The following is a 19,041-nucleotide window of genomic DNA, read 5'->3' as shown; positions in this document are numbered from 1 at the left end:
GCTCCCAAACTGACCAAATGTTTTCTCTGCAAAGTCAAAGGAAAATGGAAAAGCCTCCCCATTGTCTTTTCCTTCACAAATCCTGTCTTAAGGGTATGTCTGTGTATGAATAGGGTGAGCCTGTGACCTGACTCAGGAACTAAGTATTTATCATTGCAAACGACTGGCCAAGCTCCCCAGAGTATCCAATCAAGTAAGCATTAACAGGTAACCTGCCAGACAAGATATAAACAACAACAGGAGGCAACCAACGCACTCAAATTTCTGTTGTAGACCACCTCTTTCTGTGATGTATGTATGATGTTTCTGGAGGGTGGTCTTGGATGCCAGGGCAGGAAATTTAAAATGTCTATATAAGGGCAGGCACATCTGGGTTCTGGGTCCTCCTCCGTCTCCTGCGTGTGAAGGGGGCACCCTGTTGCAACAGTTCAATAAAGATCAGGCTTACGAGCTGCTTTGCTTCTCAATATTCTCTGGTTGGCCTCTGTTATTTTCTCTGACCGATGGAGAACCTGCAAAGGACCCTATAAGGGCTCTTGTGTCCCCCATAAAGGAATAAGGGCAGATTTTCATTTATTACATTGGTACGGCCATTCTTTGCCCTCTTCAGGCTGGGAACAAAAGAACCTTTTATCCCAGGGTGCTGTTTTCAGTCGGCTCATCCAATGGTCCTTTGTAGTCTGCGGTTGCTGATAAGGCTTTTGATTATGGGTGTTTTACGGTCCTGTTTTACTGCTGTTTTATATACAGATAGGTAGCCGTGTTGGTCTGCCATAGTCAAAACAAAATTAAAAAATTCCTTCCAGTAGCACCTTAAAGACCAACTAAGTTAGTTCTTGGTATGAGCTTTCGTGTGCATGCACACTTCTTCAGATACACTGAAACAGAAATCACCAGACCCTTCTATATAGTGAGAAGGTGGGGAGGGGTATTACTCAGAAGGGTGGTTGGAATGGGTGATTGGCAGATAGCTGTTTTATAGTTTTATAGTTAGGTTTGTTGGCTTTTAAATCTGATGCTTTGCATTTTCATTTGTAAGAATCCTCCAGCTTGAATTTCTTACAGAAAGGCAGGCTCTATAGATGGATAAATGCACATTGTAACCCGTGAAAGGGCTGCCACAGGTAGCCTAGGACCCTTTCGGCATAGTTGTGTTGGTCGGGGCATTTCTACTTTTATCTGTCTTTGAAGATGCTAAGATGGATGTTTTGTGGAAGCTTAAGATCTTTATATATTTTGGGCAGCAACCAAAGACCTTCCTTTCCCCCCAGGCTTTTCAGTCTGAAAACGAGCCATTGTGGCCTCGTTTACTGGGATGGGATCAGTAACTCCTGCTCTTTATACAAGCTGTTTTTAGACTTTTATTGGGTGTTCTTCATTAGTTTTAATGTAAGTCATTTGGGGTCACTGTAAAAGCAACTAACAAATATATAATACATAAGTGGACGTTCTATGATATTCTTTTCCCTCTTATGATTATAGTTAACATAATATTTGAATTCCTTCTTTTGTTCTAATATCAGCCCCTGGAATAGTTCAGTTGGTAGAGTATGAGACTTAATCTCAGGGTCATGGGTATGTATCCCATTGTCTTTGTAAGAGTCAATTTTATTTTTCCTTATATATATTTTTGAAATCGTTTTTATTTGGTTTTACAAATACAATGTTATAAACAAAGAATCAAAAGGTACATCCATATGTAATCTCAGGACTCCCCCCCCTCCATGGGGTCCCATTTTAAACATCAAATACTGAATAATAATAATAATAATAATAATAATAATTATTATTATTTATACCTCGCCCATCTGGCTGGGTTTCCCCAGCCACTCTGGGCGGCTCCCGACATAACATTAAAAACATGATAAAACATCAAACATTAAAAACTTCCCTAAACAGGGCTGCCTTCAGATGTCTTCTAAAAGTCAGATACAGTCATACCTTGGATTGAATGTGCTTCAGGTGGAGCGCTTTTAGGTTGCGCTCCATGGCAACCCGGAAGTAACAGAGCACATTACTTCCGGGTTTCGCCGCTCACACATGCGCAGAAGCTCAAAATGACGTCACTCGCATGCATGGAAGCGGCAAAACGCAAAGCCGTGCACGCGCAGATGCGACGTCGTGTCTTATGTTCTATTCAGGATGCGAACGTGGCTCCAGAACGGATCCCGTTCGTATCCCGAGGTACCACTGTAGTTGTTTATTTGCTTAACAGCTGATGGGAGGGCGTTCCACAGGACGGGCGCCACCACTGAGAAGGCCCGCTTCCTGGTTCCCTATAACCTTGCTTCTCGCAGGGAGGGAACCACCAGAAGGCCCTCGGAGCTGGACCTCAGTGTCCGGGCAGAACGATGAAGGTGGAGATGCTCCTTCAGGTATACTGGACCGAGGCCGTTTAGGGCTTTTAAGGTCAGCACCAACACTTTGAATTGTGCTCGGAAACGTACTGGGAGCCAATGTAGGTCTTTCAAGACCGGTGTCATGTGGTCTCAGTAGCCACCCCCAGTCACCAATCTAGCTGCCACATTCCGGATTAGTTGTAGTTTCTGGGTCACCTTCAAAAGTAGCCCCACATAGAGCACATTGCAGTAGTTCAAGCGTGAGATAACCAGAGCATGCACCACTCTGGCGAGACAGTTAGCGGGCAGGGAGTGTCTCTTCCTGTGTACCAGATGAAGCTGATAGACAGCTGTCCTGGACACAGAATTAACCTGTGCCTCCATGGACAGCTGTGAGTCCAAAATGACTCCCAGGCTGCACCCCTGGTCCTTCAGGGGCACAGTTACCCCATTCAGGACCAGGGAGTCCTCCACATCTACCCCCGCCCCCTTTCCCCCAAAACAGTACTTCTGTCTTGTCAGGATTCAACCTCAATCTGTTGGCCACCATCCATCCTCCAACTGCCTCCAGAAACTCACACAGGACCTTCACCGCTCTTTCAGGTCTAGTGGGCCGAGGCCGTTTAGGGCTTTCAAGGTCAGCACCAACACTTTTTGTTATGAAAAAGGAGCAATGCAGCAGCAAGCTGCAGCTGGCTGGAAAGCCAAACAGGATGTTGATGTTTGGGACTGTACCGTGGGAACGAAGGGACGGTCTATTCACTGTACTGAGCACCGGATGTTAGCTCAGAGTGTCATCTGATCTGTACTGGAAGTACAGGGGTGGAGTTTCTCTCTTTGCTGTTGGTGTTTGGAGAGTGCAGACTTGTTTCTCTGTACTGCTGCATAGACAGAAATAAAGGCATGTAAATACATTTCTGTCTGTCTCTTTCCTCTTCCAGGGGAAGACAGAGAGGAGGGAAGAGTGGTGTGTTCTTCTCACGTTTGAGGAGGATCGCCGATAGAGACCTCGCCTGTCTCCTGCCGGGAGTCGCAGACAGGGAGGTCAACAAGTAACTCAAGCTGGGTGCCTGGAGAGTAGCAAATTCCTCTGACAAGGCTTGAGATTACAACACTTTTAATTGTGCTTGGAAACGTACTGGGAGCCAATGTAGGGAGCCCTTCTGCCTTGTGCTCAGAAGGGTTCAAGCCCCATGGTTTCCAGATGGGATTGTAGAGGTGAAAGGGGTCCCAGGGGCCATCTAGTCCAACCCGCTGCAGTGCAGGAATCTCTGCTAAAGAATTGGTCCAACCTCTCCTTAAAAACCTCCCGTGAAGGAGAACCTGCCTTTCTTCTCCAGGTAAAAGGGAGGGCTTTGCAAATGTTGCTCTGTTTGCAGGCAACCTGAAGAATGTGGTGTAGCGGAAGAGGACGGATCCTGCCTTCAGTCCTGCCAAAGGCCTCCCGAGAGAGCAAATTCGCCAGTTGTCACTGCCGGATCCTTGAAGAAATCCTCTGGGGGTCTCAGGAAGCCCCCTGGCCACCAACCCATCACAGCTCCGACTCATTGCCTCCTTTTATAAAGCAGCTGGTTCTTGGGAGGAGTTTGATGGGGTTGGAGCTGGTTCTTTTTTTAACCAAGGAGGGGTCATTTGGGTTGTCTTCTTGTTGGTTGTCTGCTCTGACAATAAAAGTGTTTGATAGATTTCCTTTTCGTCTGTGTCTCAGCCAGTTGTGGATGCCACAAGCAGGGAGCAGCTGCCTCCCAGCTCTGTGTGTGTCTCAGGGAAAGGGGGGGGCTGCTCTGTGTGTTTTGCTAGAAGTTAAATTTCACATTTTGTGGGGGAGCTTTCTTTTTGTGTGTTTTGCGTTGAGGCTTGTGTCTCCAGCTCAGCCAGGGGAGCTGGGACTGGAGGGCTGAGCCAGCTGTGTGTGTGTGTGTGTGTGTGTGTGTGTGTGTGTGTGTAAATGTTGTAAACAAAATCTGCCCTTATGGGGTATCCAAGAGCCTGTATAGAGTCCTTACGTGGGCTTCCTATTGGTAAGAGAAAATAACAGAGGCCAACCAGAGAATATTGAGATGCAAAGCTTCTAGTAAGCCTGATTGATCTGTTGCAACAGGATGCTCCCCTCAACCGCAGGAAAGGAGGACCCAGAACAAAGGTGTGCCCGCCCTTATATAGACATTTTAAATTCTGCCCCCCCCCCCGGAGCTCAAGACCACCCCTCCATACATCATACATACATCACAGAAATTTGAATGTTGTTGTTTTTCCTGTCTGCCAGGTTATCTGATCATGCCTTATCTGATTGCCTTTTCCTGGTAGTCTGCCCATTCCTTTGAAATGGTGATTACCCAATTCCTGTAACAAGGAAGGTTTCTTTTTCCACTTCCTCCTTCCTTGCAGAGAAACATTTGGTCAGCTTGGGAATCAAAATTGTTTCAGGACTGTCCGACAGGTGGTTTATATATTTATGTACGTGCTTGCTTGGTACATTTATGAACGTTTATTATATATCTAAGACCTTAAAATTCTTATAACAGAAACCACTCACTGACCCACCCAGACAACAAGAGGCTCCCAACTCTGTGTGAGTCTATGTATTTTATTGTCTCTATCTCTTTTTGTGTGTTTTGCATTGAGGCTTGTGTCTCCAGCTCAGCCAAGGGAGCTGGGGCTGGAGGGTTAGCGCTGTGTGTGTGTGTGTGTGCGCGTGTGCATGTGGACGCGCCCTCCAGGCAACAGCGGGCTCCCACCTCTGTGTATGTCTACATCTTTTCTCTAGCTTAGCCAAGAGGGGCTGAGGCTGTGAGTTTTCTCCTATGTTAATCATGTATAACCCTCCCCTTTAGTGATGTAACAATGATGTAGCGATGATGCAAACTGTATGCTGGGGTAAGGTTGCTGTTTAGTCATTTAGTCGTGTCCGACTCTTTGTGACCCCATGGACCAGAGCACGCCAGGCACTCCTGTCTTCCACTGCCTCCCACAGTTTGGTCAAAGTCATGCTGGTCACTTCGAGAACACTATCCAACCATCTCGTCCTCTGTCGTCCCCTTCTCCTTGTGCCCTCAATCTTTCCCAACATCAGGGTCTTTTCCAAGGAGTCTTCTCTTCTCATGAGGTGGCCAAAGTATTGGAGTCTCAGCTTCAGGATCTGTCCTTCCAGTGAGCACTCAGGGCTGATTTCCTTAAGAAGGGATAGGTTTGATCTTCTTGCAGTCCATGGGACTCTCAAGAGTCTCCTCCAGCACCAGAATTCAAAAGCATCAATTCTTCGGCAATCAGCCTTCTTTATGGTCCAGCTCTCACTTCCATACATCACTACTGGGAAAACCATAGCTTGAACTATACGGACCTTTGTTGGCAAGGTGATGTCTGCTTTTTAAGATGCTGTTTAGGTTTGTTATTGCTTTTCTCCCAAGAAGCAGGCGTCTTTTAATTTCATGACTGCTGTCACTATCTGCAGTGATCATGGAGCCCAAGAAAGTGAAATCTCTCACTGCCTCCATTTCTTCCCCTTCTATTTGCCAGGAGGTGATGGGCCAAGTGGCAATGATCTTCATTTTTTTGATGTTGAGCTTCAGACCATATTTTGTACTCTCCTCTTTCAACCTCATTAAAAGGTTCTTTAATTCCTCCTCACTTTCTGCCATCAAGGTTGTGTGGTCTGCATATCTAAGGTTGGATATTTCTTCCAGCAATCTTAATTCCGGCTTGGGATTCCTCCAGCCCAGCCTTTTGCATGATGAATTCTGCATATAAGTTAAATAAGCAGGGAGACAATATACAGCCTTGTCGTACTCCTTTCCTAATTTTGAACCAATCAGTTGTTCCATATCCAGTTCTAACTGTAGCTTCTTGTCCCACATAGATTTCTCAGGAGACAGATGAGGTGATCAGGCACTCCCATTTCTTTAAGAACTTGCCATAGTTTCTCTGGTCGACACAATCAAAGGATTTTGCATAGTCAATGAAGCAGAAGTAGATGTCTTTCTGGAACTCTCTAGCTTTCTCCATAATCCAGCGCATGTTTGCAATTTGGTCTCTGGTTCCTCTATCCCTCTGAAATCCAGCTTGCACTTCTGGGAGTTCTCGGTCCACATACTGCTTGAGCCTTCCTTGTAAAATTTTAAGCATAACCTTGCTAGCCTGTGAAATGAGTGCAATTGTGCGGTAGCTGGAGCATTCTTTGGCACTGCCCTTCTCTGGGATTGGGATGTAGACTGATCTTCTCCAATCCTCTGGCCACTGCTGAGTTTTCCAAGTTTCCTGGCATATTGAGTGTAGCACCTTAACAGCATCATCTTTTAAAATTTTAAATAGTTCAGCTGGAATATCATCACTTCCACTGGCCTTGTTATTTGCAGTGCTTTCTAAGGCCCATTTGACTTCACTCTCCAGGATGTCTGGCTCAAGGTCAGCAACCACACTACCTGGGGTATACGGGACATCCATTTCTTTCTGGTATAATTTCTCTGTGTATTCTTGCAACCTCTTCTTGGTGTCCTCTGCTTTTATTAGGTCCTTACCACTTTTGTCCTTTATTATGGAAATCTTTGTACGAAATGTTCCTTTCATATCTCCAATTTTCTTGTACAGATCTCTGGTTTTTACCATTCTATTGTTTTCCTCTATTTCTTTGCATTGCTCGTTTAAGAAGGCCTTCTTGTCTCTCCTTGCTATTCTTTGGAAATCTGCATTCAATTTCCTGTATCTTTCACCATCTCCCTCGCATTTTGCTTGCCTTCTCTCCCCCGCTATTTGTAAGGCCTCATTGGACAGCCACTTTGCTTTCTTGCATTTCCTTTTCACTGGGATGGTTTTAGTTGCTGCCTCCTGTATAATGTTACGAGCCTCCATCCATAGTTCTTCAGGCACTCTGTCCACCAAATCTAAATCCTTAAACCTGTTCCTCACTTCCACTGTGTATTCATAAGGGATTTGACTTGGATTGTATCTTACCGGCCCAGTGGTTTTTCCTACTTTCTTCAGTTTAAGCTTGAATTTTGCTATAATAAGCTGATGATCTGAGCCAAAGTCAGCTCCAGGTCTTGTTTTTGCTGACTGTATAGAGCTTCTCCATCTTTGGCTGCAGAGAATATAATCAATCTGATGCTGCCCATCTGGTGATGTGCATGTGTATAGTCGTCTCTTGTGTTGTTGGAAAAGAGTGTTTGTGATGACCAGCTTGTTCTCTTGGCAGAACTCTATTAGCCTTTGCCCTGCTTTGTCTTGAACTCCAAGGCCAAACTTGCCAGTTGTTCCTTTTATCTCTTTTTTTAAAAAAGTAATATTTATTAAGTTTTCAACAGAAGAAAAAAAGTTGCAAAACAGTAAACAGAATATACAAAAAGTAGAAAAACCAAAAACAGCATAAAAAGAAAAAAAGATACACAATTAAAAATATATATATATAAATCCCTCATTCTAGTATCATACCGCTCGTTTACTTATTTTCATGACTTCCTCACACCTCCCATTTTGTATTCCATTTAAAAATTTGTTCAGCAAATCCATACCCTCTTTGTTTACCCTTAATTGTTTGTCCTCACCTATTATAACTTCAAATTTTCATCTAATATCTATCCATTCTTACACCGACTTATTACCTAATTACTAGAATCACTTCGTTTCATTCCAAAGTCATTAGCATTCATTATCTCTTGACTCCCTACTTTAGCATACCAATCCCCTATAATGTGAAGAACATCCTTCTTTGGTGTCATTTCTATAAGGTGTTGTAAGTCTTCATAGAATTGGTCAGCTTCAGTTTCTTCAGCACCAATAGGTGCATAAACTTGGATTACTGTTATGTTAAAAGGTCTGCCTTGGATTCGTATCAAGATCATTCTATCATTTTTGATACTGGAATGGCTTGCCGGTTCCTGTTCCAGGTGGATCACATTTGGTCAAAACTCTCCACTCTGACCTGTCCATCTTGGGTGGCCCTGCACAGCATAGTTCATAGCTTCTCCAAGTTATTCAAGCCCCTTTGCCACGGCAAGGCAATGATCCATGAAGGGGCTGGGATAAGGTAGAAACTTTTAAAAGTCATTGTCGCCCCAACCTCGGGGTTCAAAATTCCTCTTTGAACCTGTTGCGCAATAAACTTTGGTCTACACCGGTTGGTGGCTGGACTCCTTCCTTTATTCCACAAGGACCCGCGGGCTCTGTCCGATGAGCTGGGTGACTGAGCAGCCTCACACCCAGATTTTTCCAAAACACAGGCAAAGGGGCAGGCTGCTCTGTGTGTTTTGCTAGCAGTTAAACTGCACATTTTTTTGGGAGATCTTTCTTTTTGTGTGCTTTGCATTGAGACTTGTGTTTCCAGCTCAGCCAAGGCAGCTGTGGCTGGAGGGCCAGCTGTGTGTGTGTGTTGTTAACGGAGAAATCTGAGGGCCTCGCTGGACAAAAATCAAGGACACCAGCCAGGAATACCAGAGCAAAACAGCAGCCAGTAGGCTTGATCTTTATTGAAGACTGTCACAACAGGACTCCCACCTGCCACCAGGTGGAAGAAGATGGAAGCCCTGAACAAAAGGAGACCCCAACTTTTATTAGCTACTAATCCCCCATGCTACAACCCTAAGACTACATCATAACTACATCACGACTACATCGTTGACACATAACAAAAGGAGGGGTTTAGGGAGGAGTTGTGGTGGTAACCTGAGTGTCTTGTCACTTGGCTGGTTCCTCCCCCCCCCCCCCATGAGTACTTTCCAGAAGACAAAGGGGAGTTTGCAGTTTCCTGTCTCCAGAAGGAAGAGCTGATCACTGTCCTTTGTTTCAGTCCATGCTGAATCCACTCCCATATGCAGGTCCTTTGTGAGTGCAATGATCTTCGGTCTAGGACCATCAGGGTTGGCATGCCAACTGGGTAGGTCTCGCTGGAGCTGCAGGGGTGTTGGCTGCCTTGAGTCAAGTCTCTCCCCTTTTGATAGTCCTTCCTTCATGGTGTAAAATAAAAGTTCACATACACGCCATGTATTTAAGACTGATTTCCTGCTGAGTTCATTGCTGTGAAGAAAAGAGTGGACTTTGAGAGGAAGACATCCCACACTCCATACATCTAAATGACTTCTCACATCTGAGAATCCCAACATGTTTCATAAACACTCTGTTATAAGTAAAGCACTTTCCGCAATCTTTCCATTTAAACTGCTGCTCCTCTTTGAATTGTTGCTGGTTTGTAGGGTTTCAGCTCCTAAAGTTCTTCCATGAGTCTGTGGATGTAGAACTTCCACTAGGACTGAACCTCTACCTACTTTCCTGACATTTATATGGTTTGTCTTTTGTGTGAGTTTGTTGATGAAAATCAAGGGTTCCGCTCTGACTGCAGCACCTATCACACGCCATACATTTAAACAGTTTCTCCCCTGTGTGTCTGCTGATGTTTTCTAAGATTTCGATTCTGACTGAAGCTCTTTCCACACTGAATGCATTTAAAAGGTTTCTCCCCTGTGTGAGTCTGTTGATGTCTTCTAAGGGTTGCATTCAAACTAAAGCTCTTTCCTCACTCCATGCATTTAAATGGTTTCTGCGCTGTGTGAGTCCGGTGATGTATATTGAGGTGTCCACTCTTACTGAAGCTCTTCCCACACTCCATGCATTTAAATGGTTTTTCACCGGTGTGAGTCCGTTGATGTGTTCTAAGGTGTCCATTCTGACTGAAGCTCTTTCCGCACTCCATGCATTTAAATGGTTTCTCCCCTGTGTGAGTTCGTTGATGTGTTCTAAGGTGTCCATTCTTACTGAAGCTCTTCCCACATTCCATGCATTTAAATGGTTTTTCACCGCTGTGAGTCCGTTGATGTCTTCTAAGTTTTCCATTATCACTAAAGCTCTTTCCACACTCCAGGCATTTAAATGGTTTCTCCCCTGTGTGAATCCGTTGATGTATTCTAAGATTTCCACTCTTACTGAAGCTCTTTCCACACTCCATACATTCATATGGTTTCTCCCCTGTGTGAGTCCCTTGGTGAATTCTAAGGCTTGTATTCTCACTAAAACTCTTTCCACACTCCATACATTTAAATGGTTTTTCTCCTGTGTGAGTCCGTTGATGTCTTCTAAGTTTTCCATTATCACTAAAGCTCTTTCCACACTCCAGGCATTTAAATGGTTTCTCCCCTGTGTGAATCCGTTGATGTATATTGAGGTTTCCACTCTTACTGAAGCACTTCCCACACTCCATGCATTTAAATGGTTTTTCACCGGTATGAGTCCATTGGTGTAATTTAAGGTCTCCATTCTGACTGAAGCTCTTTCCGCACTCCATGCATTTAAATGGTTTCTCCCCTGTGTGAGTCCGTTGATGTGTTCTAAGGTTTCCACTCTTACTGAAGCTCATCCCACACTCCATACATTTAAATGGTTCCTCCCCTGTGTGAGTCCGTTGATGTGTTCTAAGGTGTCCACTCGTACTGAAGCTCATCCCACACTCCATGCATTTAAATGGTTTCTCCCCTGTGTGAGTCCGTTGGTGTAATTTAAGGTTTCCATTCTGACTGAAGCTCTTCCCACACTCCATGCATTTAAATGGTTTTTCACCTGTGTGAGTCCGTTGGTGTAATTTAAGGTTTCCATTCTGACTGAAGCTCTTCCCACACTCCATACATTCATATGGTTTCTCCCCTGTGTGAGTCCGTTGGTGAATTCTAAGGCTTGTATTCTCACTAAAACTCTTTCCACACTCCATACATTTAAATGGTTTTTCTCCTGTGTGATTCCGTTGATGTCTTCTAAGTTTTCCATTATCACTAAAGCTCTTTCCGCACTCCAGGCATTTAAATGGTTTCTCCCCTGTGTGAGTCCGTTGATGTATATTGAGGTTTCCACTCTTACTGAAGCACTTCCCACACTCCATGCATTTAAATGGTTCTTCACCAGTGTGAGTCCGTTGGTGTGATTTAAGGTTTCCATTCTTACTGAAGTTCTTCCCACACTCCTTGCATTTAAATCGTTTTTTGCCCATGTGAGTCCATTGATGTGTTCCAAGTTTTCCACTATCAGTGAAACTTTTTCCACTCCCCATAGCTTTAAATGGTTTATCCCCTGTTGGAGGTCATTGATGTGAACTATATGTGCTCATTCAATGAAGTATATCCCACATTTCCCACATTTTAATTTCTATGAGAGCCAGTGTGGTGTAGTGGTTAAGAGCATTGGACTTGTAATCTGGTGAACCGGGTTCGCGTCTCCACTCCTCCACATGCAGCTGCTGGGTGACCTTGGGCTAGTCACCTTTCAAGGAAGTCTATCGACCCCACTCACCTCACATAGTGTTTATTGTGGGGGAGGAAGAGAAAGGAGAATGCTGGCCGCTTTGACACTCCTTAGGGTATTGATAAAGCGGGATATCAAATCCAAACTCTTCTTCTTGTATTCCTAATGAAATTAAAGGTGTCCCATCTCTCGGAATTCTGACTCTCTACTCCATCACCTTCTTCAGAGTGGGAGCAAAGGAAATCCTGTTTGGGTTTCAAGGAAGAGAACAAAGGGAAAGAGAACACATCAGCCACCATTAGACCTTCTCCTATTTCAACATCTCCTACATTCCCCCACCACCTACCCATGTTCCCAATTTTTAGGAAATGAAGTTGATGTCGGAAATCAAGCCTTTATCAGGAGAAACCGGCAACTCTCCCAAGCACCAGGCTTGATCTCCTGTTGACCTCCCTGGCTGCATTCCCCAGCAAGATCCAGGCTAGGTCTCGATAGGCGATTCTTCTCAAACGTGGGAAGAACACCCCCCCTTTCCTGCCCCCCCGGCAGGGGAAAGAGATAGACAGAAATGTGTTTACATGCTTTTATTTCTGTCTTTGCAGCATTACAAAAACATGAGTGCTCTCTTCAAGCTCCAGCAGTCTAGTGACAAACACTTCCTGAACCAGAACAAACGGAAGAGCTCATATTACACTCTGAGCTACTTCCGGTGCTTCGCACTGGACTGTTTCCCATGGATAGTCCCAACATTCCCATTATGTTTTGCTTTCAAGCTAGCAGTTTGCAGCTGCATTGCTTCTATATCGTAACAATTGCAATGTCATCAAATGATAGTAATTAATGAGCAACTTTCAAAATCCTCAATCAATGTTAATAAAGCAGCATGATATTTTTAAAAATGATGTGCTCTCTGATCTTGTACCCGTCTTCTGGTGCAGGTCTATCCTAAAATGACACTTTAAAGGCAATATTCGAGGCAAATAGATAAACTGTACTTAGTGGAATATATAGTACCTTGAAAATGTACTATTGATTTATTTATGGCCTGACGTTGTGCTGTTTCTGTGGACATGAATTTATTCCTCTTCTGTCTTAAATATCATAATCATAACATGTCATGGGGTGTTAGGGGAGCGGTAGTACTTTTGGTGGGGGAAATGTCATGCAACCTATGGGGTAATTTATCCACCATTGGTCCCCACCCTGCACTCAGCTCTCACCTGTGGCTTCCAGAAGCTATCAGCATGCAACAGGAGCCACAAACTCAGGAACGGCTTCAACCGGCCGGCTAAACCAGGTGAGGATTCCTGATGGGTCTCAAATCCTTGGTGTATTAGGGAATTCTGCTGCAGGTGAAGGCAGGCCCTGGTGGATGGAGAGGAGGAGAACAACAGTGAATCCCACAGTCAAGAAGGCAGATTCTGCCCATTCTGCAGAGGAAAGTGAAGGGCAGATGGGGTTCATCAACCTGGGAAGGAAGCCCATCGAGAAAGAAAACTCTGGCCCTAACCCTTTGCTACCTCGTGAGTTATCTTCAGGAAAAGAAAAACTCACACAAATCCAGAGTGGACTCTCTAAGGCGGTTCGATGGTGTCCTGCACACCTCCTTGCAGAAACTCCTGCAGCCAAGCTGGTGCCTAACGTACTGCTCTGCTTCCCTTGGGACCATATAAGCCAGGCTGAGAAGGGGCTCTTGTTGTCTAGGCAGCCCAGGACCCCCAAACACACTGCCCAGGCAGTGCTGCTAACACAGCAGTTTCAGGGGGAGGGATGAACTCAGACTTGTGTATCAATTCAAAATCCTTTATTAGGCATAACACACCACACAGTAACAAACAAACATCATATACAAACTGTATAAAATACGGGCACAGCACACACAATTTATCCCAGTCCTATTCTTAACTCCCAGAAATTAAACGATGTACATAAATAACACAATACAATATAATATAATACAGAATAATAATACAACGCAGCAACATCACCTACCATTAAAAACCACTAAGTCTCTTTATCATGGCCCATTCTTTCTTCATGGACAGCTCTTAAAAATTCGGCCGCTATCACATTAATTTGATCATCGCTGTCCGCCAGCATGTCCTGAACAGTTGGTTGTGTGAAAATCTGTTTATTGAATTTTAGGGTATCAAACTCTCTCCAATGTGGAACAAGGAAAATGAAGCACTATTTACATCATAAAAAGGTAAAGGGACCCCTGACCATTAGGTCCAGTCATGGCCGACTCGGGGGTTGCAATTGGGATTCAGGCCTCATCATACGACAGAAACTGCCCTGGTTGCGCTGGTTGATGATCTCCAATGGGCTAGAGACCAAGGGCAAAGTTCTTTCCTGGTTGTGCTGGATCTCTGCTTTGGAGACCTTTGACCATGGTATCCTTCTGGACCCTCTAGGGGAGCTGGGGGCACAGCTGTGCAGTGGTTCCCATCCTTCCTCCTGGGCCATGTCCCGAAAGTGGTGTTGGGGGATGAGTGTTCAGGCCCCTGGGTGCTCACTTGTGGGGTGCCTCAGGGCTCTGTCCTCTCCCCATGCTTTTTAATATCTATATGAAGCCGCTGGGGGAGTTTTGGCTGGTGTTCACACGCATGTGGATGATACCCAGCTCTTCTCTTTTAAATTGGGACCAGTGAAGATGAACCAGTGAATGCCCTGTGTTGGTGCCTGTAGGTGGTTTGAGGATAGATGGTGGCTAAAAGATTGAGGTTGAATCCTGACAAGACGGAAGCACTGTCCCTGTGGGACAGGTGGCAGGCAGACCCTACCAGCCTGCACACTGTCTCACTAAAGTGGTGCATGCTCTGATTATCTCCTGCTTGGACCACTGCCATGCGCTCTACATGGTGCTACCTTTGAAGGTGACCCAAAAACTGCAACTAATCCAGAATGCGGCAGCTGGACTAGTAACTGGGAGCTGCCGCCAAGACCACATATCATTGGTCCTAAAGGATCTTCCCTGGCTTCCAGTGTGTTTCCAAGCACAATTCACACTGTTGGTGCTGACCTTTAAGTGTCATGGCTGCATTTTTCAAAAAAAGAAAAGTGTTGATCTAATGTATACACATCATTCCTAGTCTATTGGTTCAAGAATGTTCTGGTGGTTTTACTCTGTGTGATTCAAAGTGGTGTTTTCTCTAGCTGGAACATTTTAGCTGATAATGGAGTTTCCTTTCTGCTGAGAGCAGGTGGTGGGATCAGTTGTAATGAAGTTATGCTGAACCTTCCTTGTTTTGGGGAACCAGAAGAAGCTGGCTTAAACTGGAGTGAGCCAGGCTTGGTATCCAGTCCCAAGGTTACTCTGACACTGAATTGTTTATAAATTGCAGTATTGAAATGCGCCTGGTCCCACTTCCTATTCTGCTATTCTCTACTCTGCTTGTCTGTTTCTTACTTGAGTGCTGTTTTGACTGTAAGTTAAGTTTTTGCTATCTTTTGCCTTCAGTGCTAAATTTCTCTGCTGAATGAATTTTTTGCTGCCTCTGAGTGTTTTTTCCTACTCTGCTAACTCTGCTAACTATATGTCGGTCTTGGAGATCGTTATGGAGGAGCAAGAATTGTGACCTAGAGCCCTAAACAGCCTCGGCCCTGTAGCCCTGAAGGAGCGTCTCCACCCCCATCCTTCACTCTGAACACTGAGGTCCTCCTGTGAGGGTCTTCTGCTGGTTCCCTCCCTGCAAGAAGTGAGGTTATGGGGAACCAGGCAGAGGGCCTTCTGGGTGGTGGCACCCACCCTGTGGAACGCCCTCCCTTCAGAGGTCAAGGAAATGAACAACTATCTGACATTTAGAAGACAGCAGAAGGTAGACCTGTATCGGGAGGTTTTCAATGTTTGATGTTTTAATATCTCTTATGTGTACTGGAAGCTGGCCAGAGTGGCTGTGGAAACCCAACCAGATGGACAGGATATAAGTACTGCAATCATTCTTATTACATTGTGATTTTCTGTAGTTATTTTGGAATTTGTACTGCAATATCAGCTCACGAAATGTTAAGGGTGGAGAAAATCACAGGGTTGCCATAAACTGTAATCCCACCCACAAACTCTCATTCGCATACAGTCTGTAAATTTGAGAAGGTCACACACCTCACCTGTTCTAATACTGGCAGTCTTTGACCTGCATAGCCACACCTTGTATGTAGAGCCTCCAGCCCCAGGCACTGTCTATCCTGAAAATGGGTCCTTTGACTAGGAAGATTCATGCAGTCACTGTCATCAGATGCTGATGGGTTGTATCTCAGCTTGTCAGTCACTCGGACACTGCCTACAAAGAATAAGAGGAACAGAAATGCTTTTGAGGTGCAACTTCTATATCAAGCCTGAGAGCCATTCCAAGGACTCTGCACCCCTGTTTCTGATGACAGGTGTACATTATCCTCATCCTCAATGAAACAGGCAGTGGAAAAGACAATAAAGATGGCAGGCTGAGAGAGAGGAAGAGGTTTCTGGCTGCTTCCTGGGTGGGATTGCGGAAACCAAGAGCAGCTTCCGAGAAGGCCTCCCCCCTCCCCTCTTCCTCTCGGGTTTCCTCTACTCTCCAGGGGAACAGTGGTTGGACTGGGCAGAACCCCTGGGTCTGGGCAGGGGCTTATGGGGACGGGAAGAGGATGGAGATTGAAGGAAGGAAGAGGTGGGGGGACAGGACCCCCCCCACTTTCCAGGGATCCCTCTCTAGTCGCTTTGAAGGAGTGGCCGATTCCTGGGCTGGATGGAGAAGCCAAGGAGGCCCCTCCAGAGATTCCCCGCGGGCGCCACGGTGGAGACGTCTCCCCAAGGACCGGCCTTCCCGTGTCTCTCTCTCTCTCCCCCCCCCATTGCTGCCCTTCCCCGCCCCAGGGATGCTCCCCCCGACTTCCTCGACCCCCTCCCTCTTTCCCTGTCTTCCCTGAACCCAGAGGCCGCCTTGGCGGGGCTCACCCCTCGCCCCGCGCCCCACCTCTCCATCCAGAGGACACCCCCCCCCAACACCAGCCACACGGGGGTCTCTATCCAGGCGTCCCTCGCGCCCGTTAACCCTTTCATGGCCCGCCTTTCTCGTGCAGATCCCACAGGGCCCCAGGGATGCCTGTGCGGGGAAACGGGGCAAGGAGGACTTCGTAAGGACCTCCTGGGTGGGGGCACCATGTCCGCCCCTTCCAGGGCGCCTAAGGGGCCAAGGAAAGCCCCCTTCGCAGCACGCGTGCAGGGATCCAGCCCGTGCCTATGGGGCCCGCGAAAGGCGCTTTGGGGAGCTGGCGGGGTCTCTGGGTCCTTCTCTCCCCCGCCCCCCCGCAACCCCTTTACCTCTTTGTCCTCGCTCCAGATTCTCCTTTCCTTTCCTGCAACATCCACGGGGGTGGGGTGGGGGGTGGGGTGGGGGGGTGTCCTCCCCTGCCGCCCCTCCTCCCCTTTCTGAAAGCGCGCGCCCCTAGAGCTACGGGGCAGAGCAGCAATCCGGAGCAGAAGCTCCACTTCAGGGAGAAGCAGGCAGTTTGGGAGGGGTCTCTTTCCCCCCTCCCCTCTCCGGAACAGAAGTCGGGTGGCGAGGCAGAGGAAGAGGAGGAGGAGGTACAACGTAGGGGGGCGGGATTTGGGGTTGTGGGGGCGGGGTGGGAGGAGGATGTGCCGGGAGGGGAGGGGAGGAATAGAGAGGGGGCGGGGAGGAAGGTTTTTCCCTTCCCGTTTTCCTCCTGTAGATCAGGAGAGCGGGAGAGGGGTTGACCCCGGCAATCCAATTACAAATTGGGGTCCCCACCCCCCAATGTTTATATTGCAAAATCCTTCCTTCCCCCACTCTACGCCACGAGCCGTGCGCCCGTGCTTTAGGTATTGGTGCTCTTCAGACCAGGATGGGGGGGACAGTTATATGACTCCACCAAAACTACTTTGTGACACATTTGGGATGTGTGGATGTTGCTGTGAAAAAATGTATTGTGGGAAATGGGGAGAAAATAACAGGGGCCAACCAGAGAATATTGAGAAGCAAAGCAGCTAGTAAGCCTGATCTTTATTGATCTGTTGCAACAGGGTCCTCACTCACCACACGCAGGAGGGAGGGGGAACCCAGAACAAAAGTGTGCCTGCCCTTATATAGACATTTTAAATTCCCTCCCTAGAGTCCAAGACCACCCCCAGAAACATCATGCAAACATCACAGAAAGGGCGGTCTACATCAGAAACCTGAGTGGTTTGTTTACCTCCTGCCTGCCAGGTTACCTGTTAATGGTCACTTGATTGGATTGCCTGGGGAGCCTGGCCAGTCTTTTGTGATGATAAATACTTAGTATCTGTGCCAGGTCACAGCCTTACACCCTATTCATATCTTAAATGTGCCCTTAAGAAAGGATTTGTGAAGGAAAAGACAATGGGGAGGCTCCTCCCATCTCTTCCTCTCTTTTAAACTGGAACCAGTGAAGGCAGTGAATTCCCTGTGTGTCTTTCTGGAGGTGGTTGGAGGATGGATGGCAGCTAAGAGATTGAGGTTGAATCCAGACGAGGAAGGCAGGTGTGGGGGACTCCCGGTTCCTGATGGTGTAAGAGTGCCCCTAAAGGACCAGGTCATCACCTTTGAGTATTGGGGTCAGTGCCCCTATTCCTCCAGCAGGAGCGATTGTGGGGCTTCCTCGCCCGCTTCCATTCAGCTCCACCATTCCCAAAGGGCAATTCTTCTTCAGCCATTGTGGGAGCAATGGAAGCTGAAGCTGAAGCAGCTTCCCTTGGAGTAGGCTTTGTTTCCCTTTCTGCTGACCTCAGTCTCTTGGATTGTGGCCAGCTTTCCTCTTCCATTTCCCTGAATGCTGAGCTGTGTTGGATGTATAGGGAAGCGAAATTCACCCCAGAACTTTTCCGCAGGGTTCCCTCCGCAGCACAGAAGGATGGGGGGGGGGGGAGGACATGTACTAATAAACGAACACTCCTGTGAATGGAGAGAAGCAGAAAGTGGAGTCCCCTATAGATCAGTATTGATCACGTGGCTTTTCAACTTGTTCATAAATGATCTAGAGTTAGGAATAAGAAGGGAGGGGGCAAAGTTTGCTGAAAGCAATTGTTCAAACAAAGAGAGATTGTAAGGAGCCCCTAAAAGAGCTCTCCAAATGGGGAGAATGGGCTGAAAATACAGTTCATTGTCAACAAGATTAAAGTGATGCATGTTGGGGGGGCAGGGAAACACCCTCTTAATATCATGTGGTCTGAACTGGGTTTCTCTGTGTGCTCTAGGAGACCAGGGGAGAGGGGAGCTGGTCACAGCAGGAGGGGGGGCTCCCTGGATTCTTCAGTAGTTGGCCTCCTCTGGGTCTCCTGGCCCCCCTCCTCTCCTCCCTCTGAGCCCGAACTGCTCTCTGCCCCAGCCTCTTCCTGCTCATCAAACCCTGTTTCCTCCAGCCTGCAACATCTTCCCTCCCGTTCTGCTCCATTTTCTCCCTCTTTCTGCTCATTGCCATCCCACCACCAGTCCCCAGGCTCTGAGCCTTCTTCCCTTGGGGGTTCCCCAGC

At 46.8% G+C, this 19,041-nt stretch overlaps 2 protein-coding genes across 3 annotated transcripts in view; one reads left to right on the top strand and one right to left on the bottom strand.

Annotated features, from left to right (window-relative positions):
• Positions 1-3,989, top strand: part of HDAC8 (histone deacetylase 8) — a 43,995-nt gene extending 40,006 nt beyond the window's left edge. The window contains exon 11 of one of the 2 annotated variants that reach the window (XR_014555642.1): positions 3,719-3,989. Coding sequence is in view for 1 of the 2 variants with exons in the window: in XM_083700795.1 (XP_083556921.1) it covers positions 3,719-3,741 (23 nt within the window). In the remaining variant the exon portion in view is untranslated. The remainder of the gene's footprint in view (positions 1-3,718) is intronic. The other variant, XM_083700795.1, reaches the window with a different exon arrangement.
• Positions 3,990-8,191: 4,202 nt separating this feature from the next.
• On the bottom strand, positions 8,192-11,589 carry LOC310826119 (uncharacterized protein). Its single transcript, XM_083700753.1, has 2 exons — positions 10,181-11,589; positions 8,192-9,724 (listed from the first exon to the last, which is right to left on the bottom strand). Exons 1-2 carry the CDS (start codon positions 11,359-11,361, stop codon positions 9,688-9,690), a joined length of 1,218 nt encoding a protein of 405 aa, XP_083556879.1. The 5' UTR covers positions 11,362-11,589; the 3' UTR covers positions 8,192-9,687.
• Between the last annotated feature and the right edge of the window lie 7,452 nt (positions 11,590-19,041).

The sequence above is a fragment of the Podarcis gaigeae genome, assembly GCF_964106915.1.
Source record: "Podarcis gaigeae genome assembly, chromosome: 10".
NCBI lineage: Eukaryota > Metazoa > Chordata > Lepidosauria > Squamata > Lacertidae > Podarcis > Podarcis gaigeae.
This window is presented reverse-complemented; position numbering and strand designations above follow the sequence as displayed.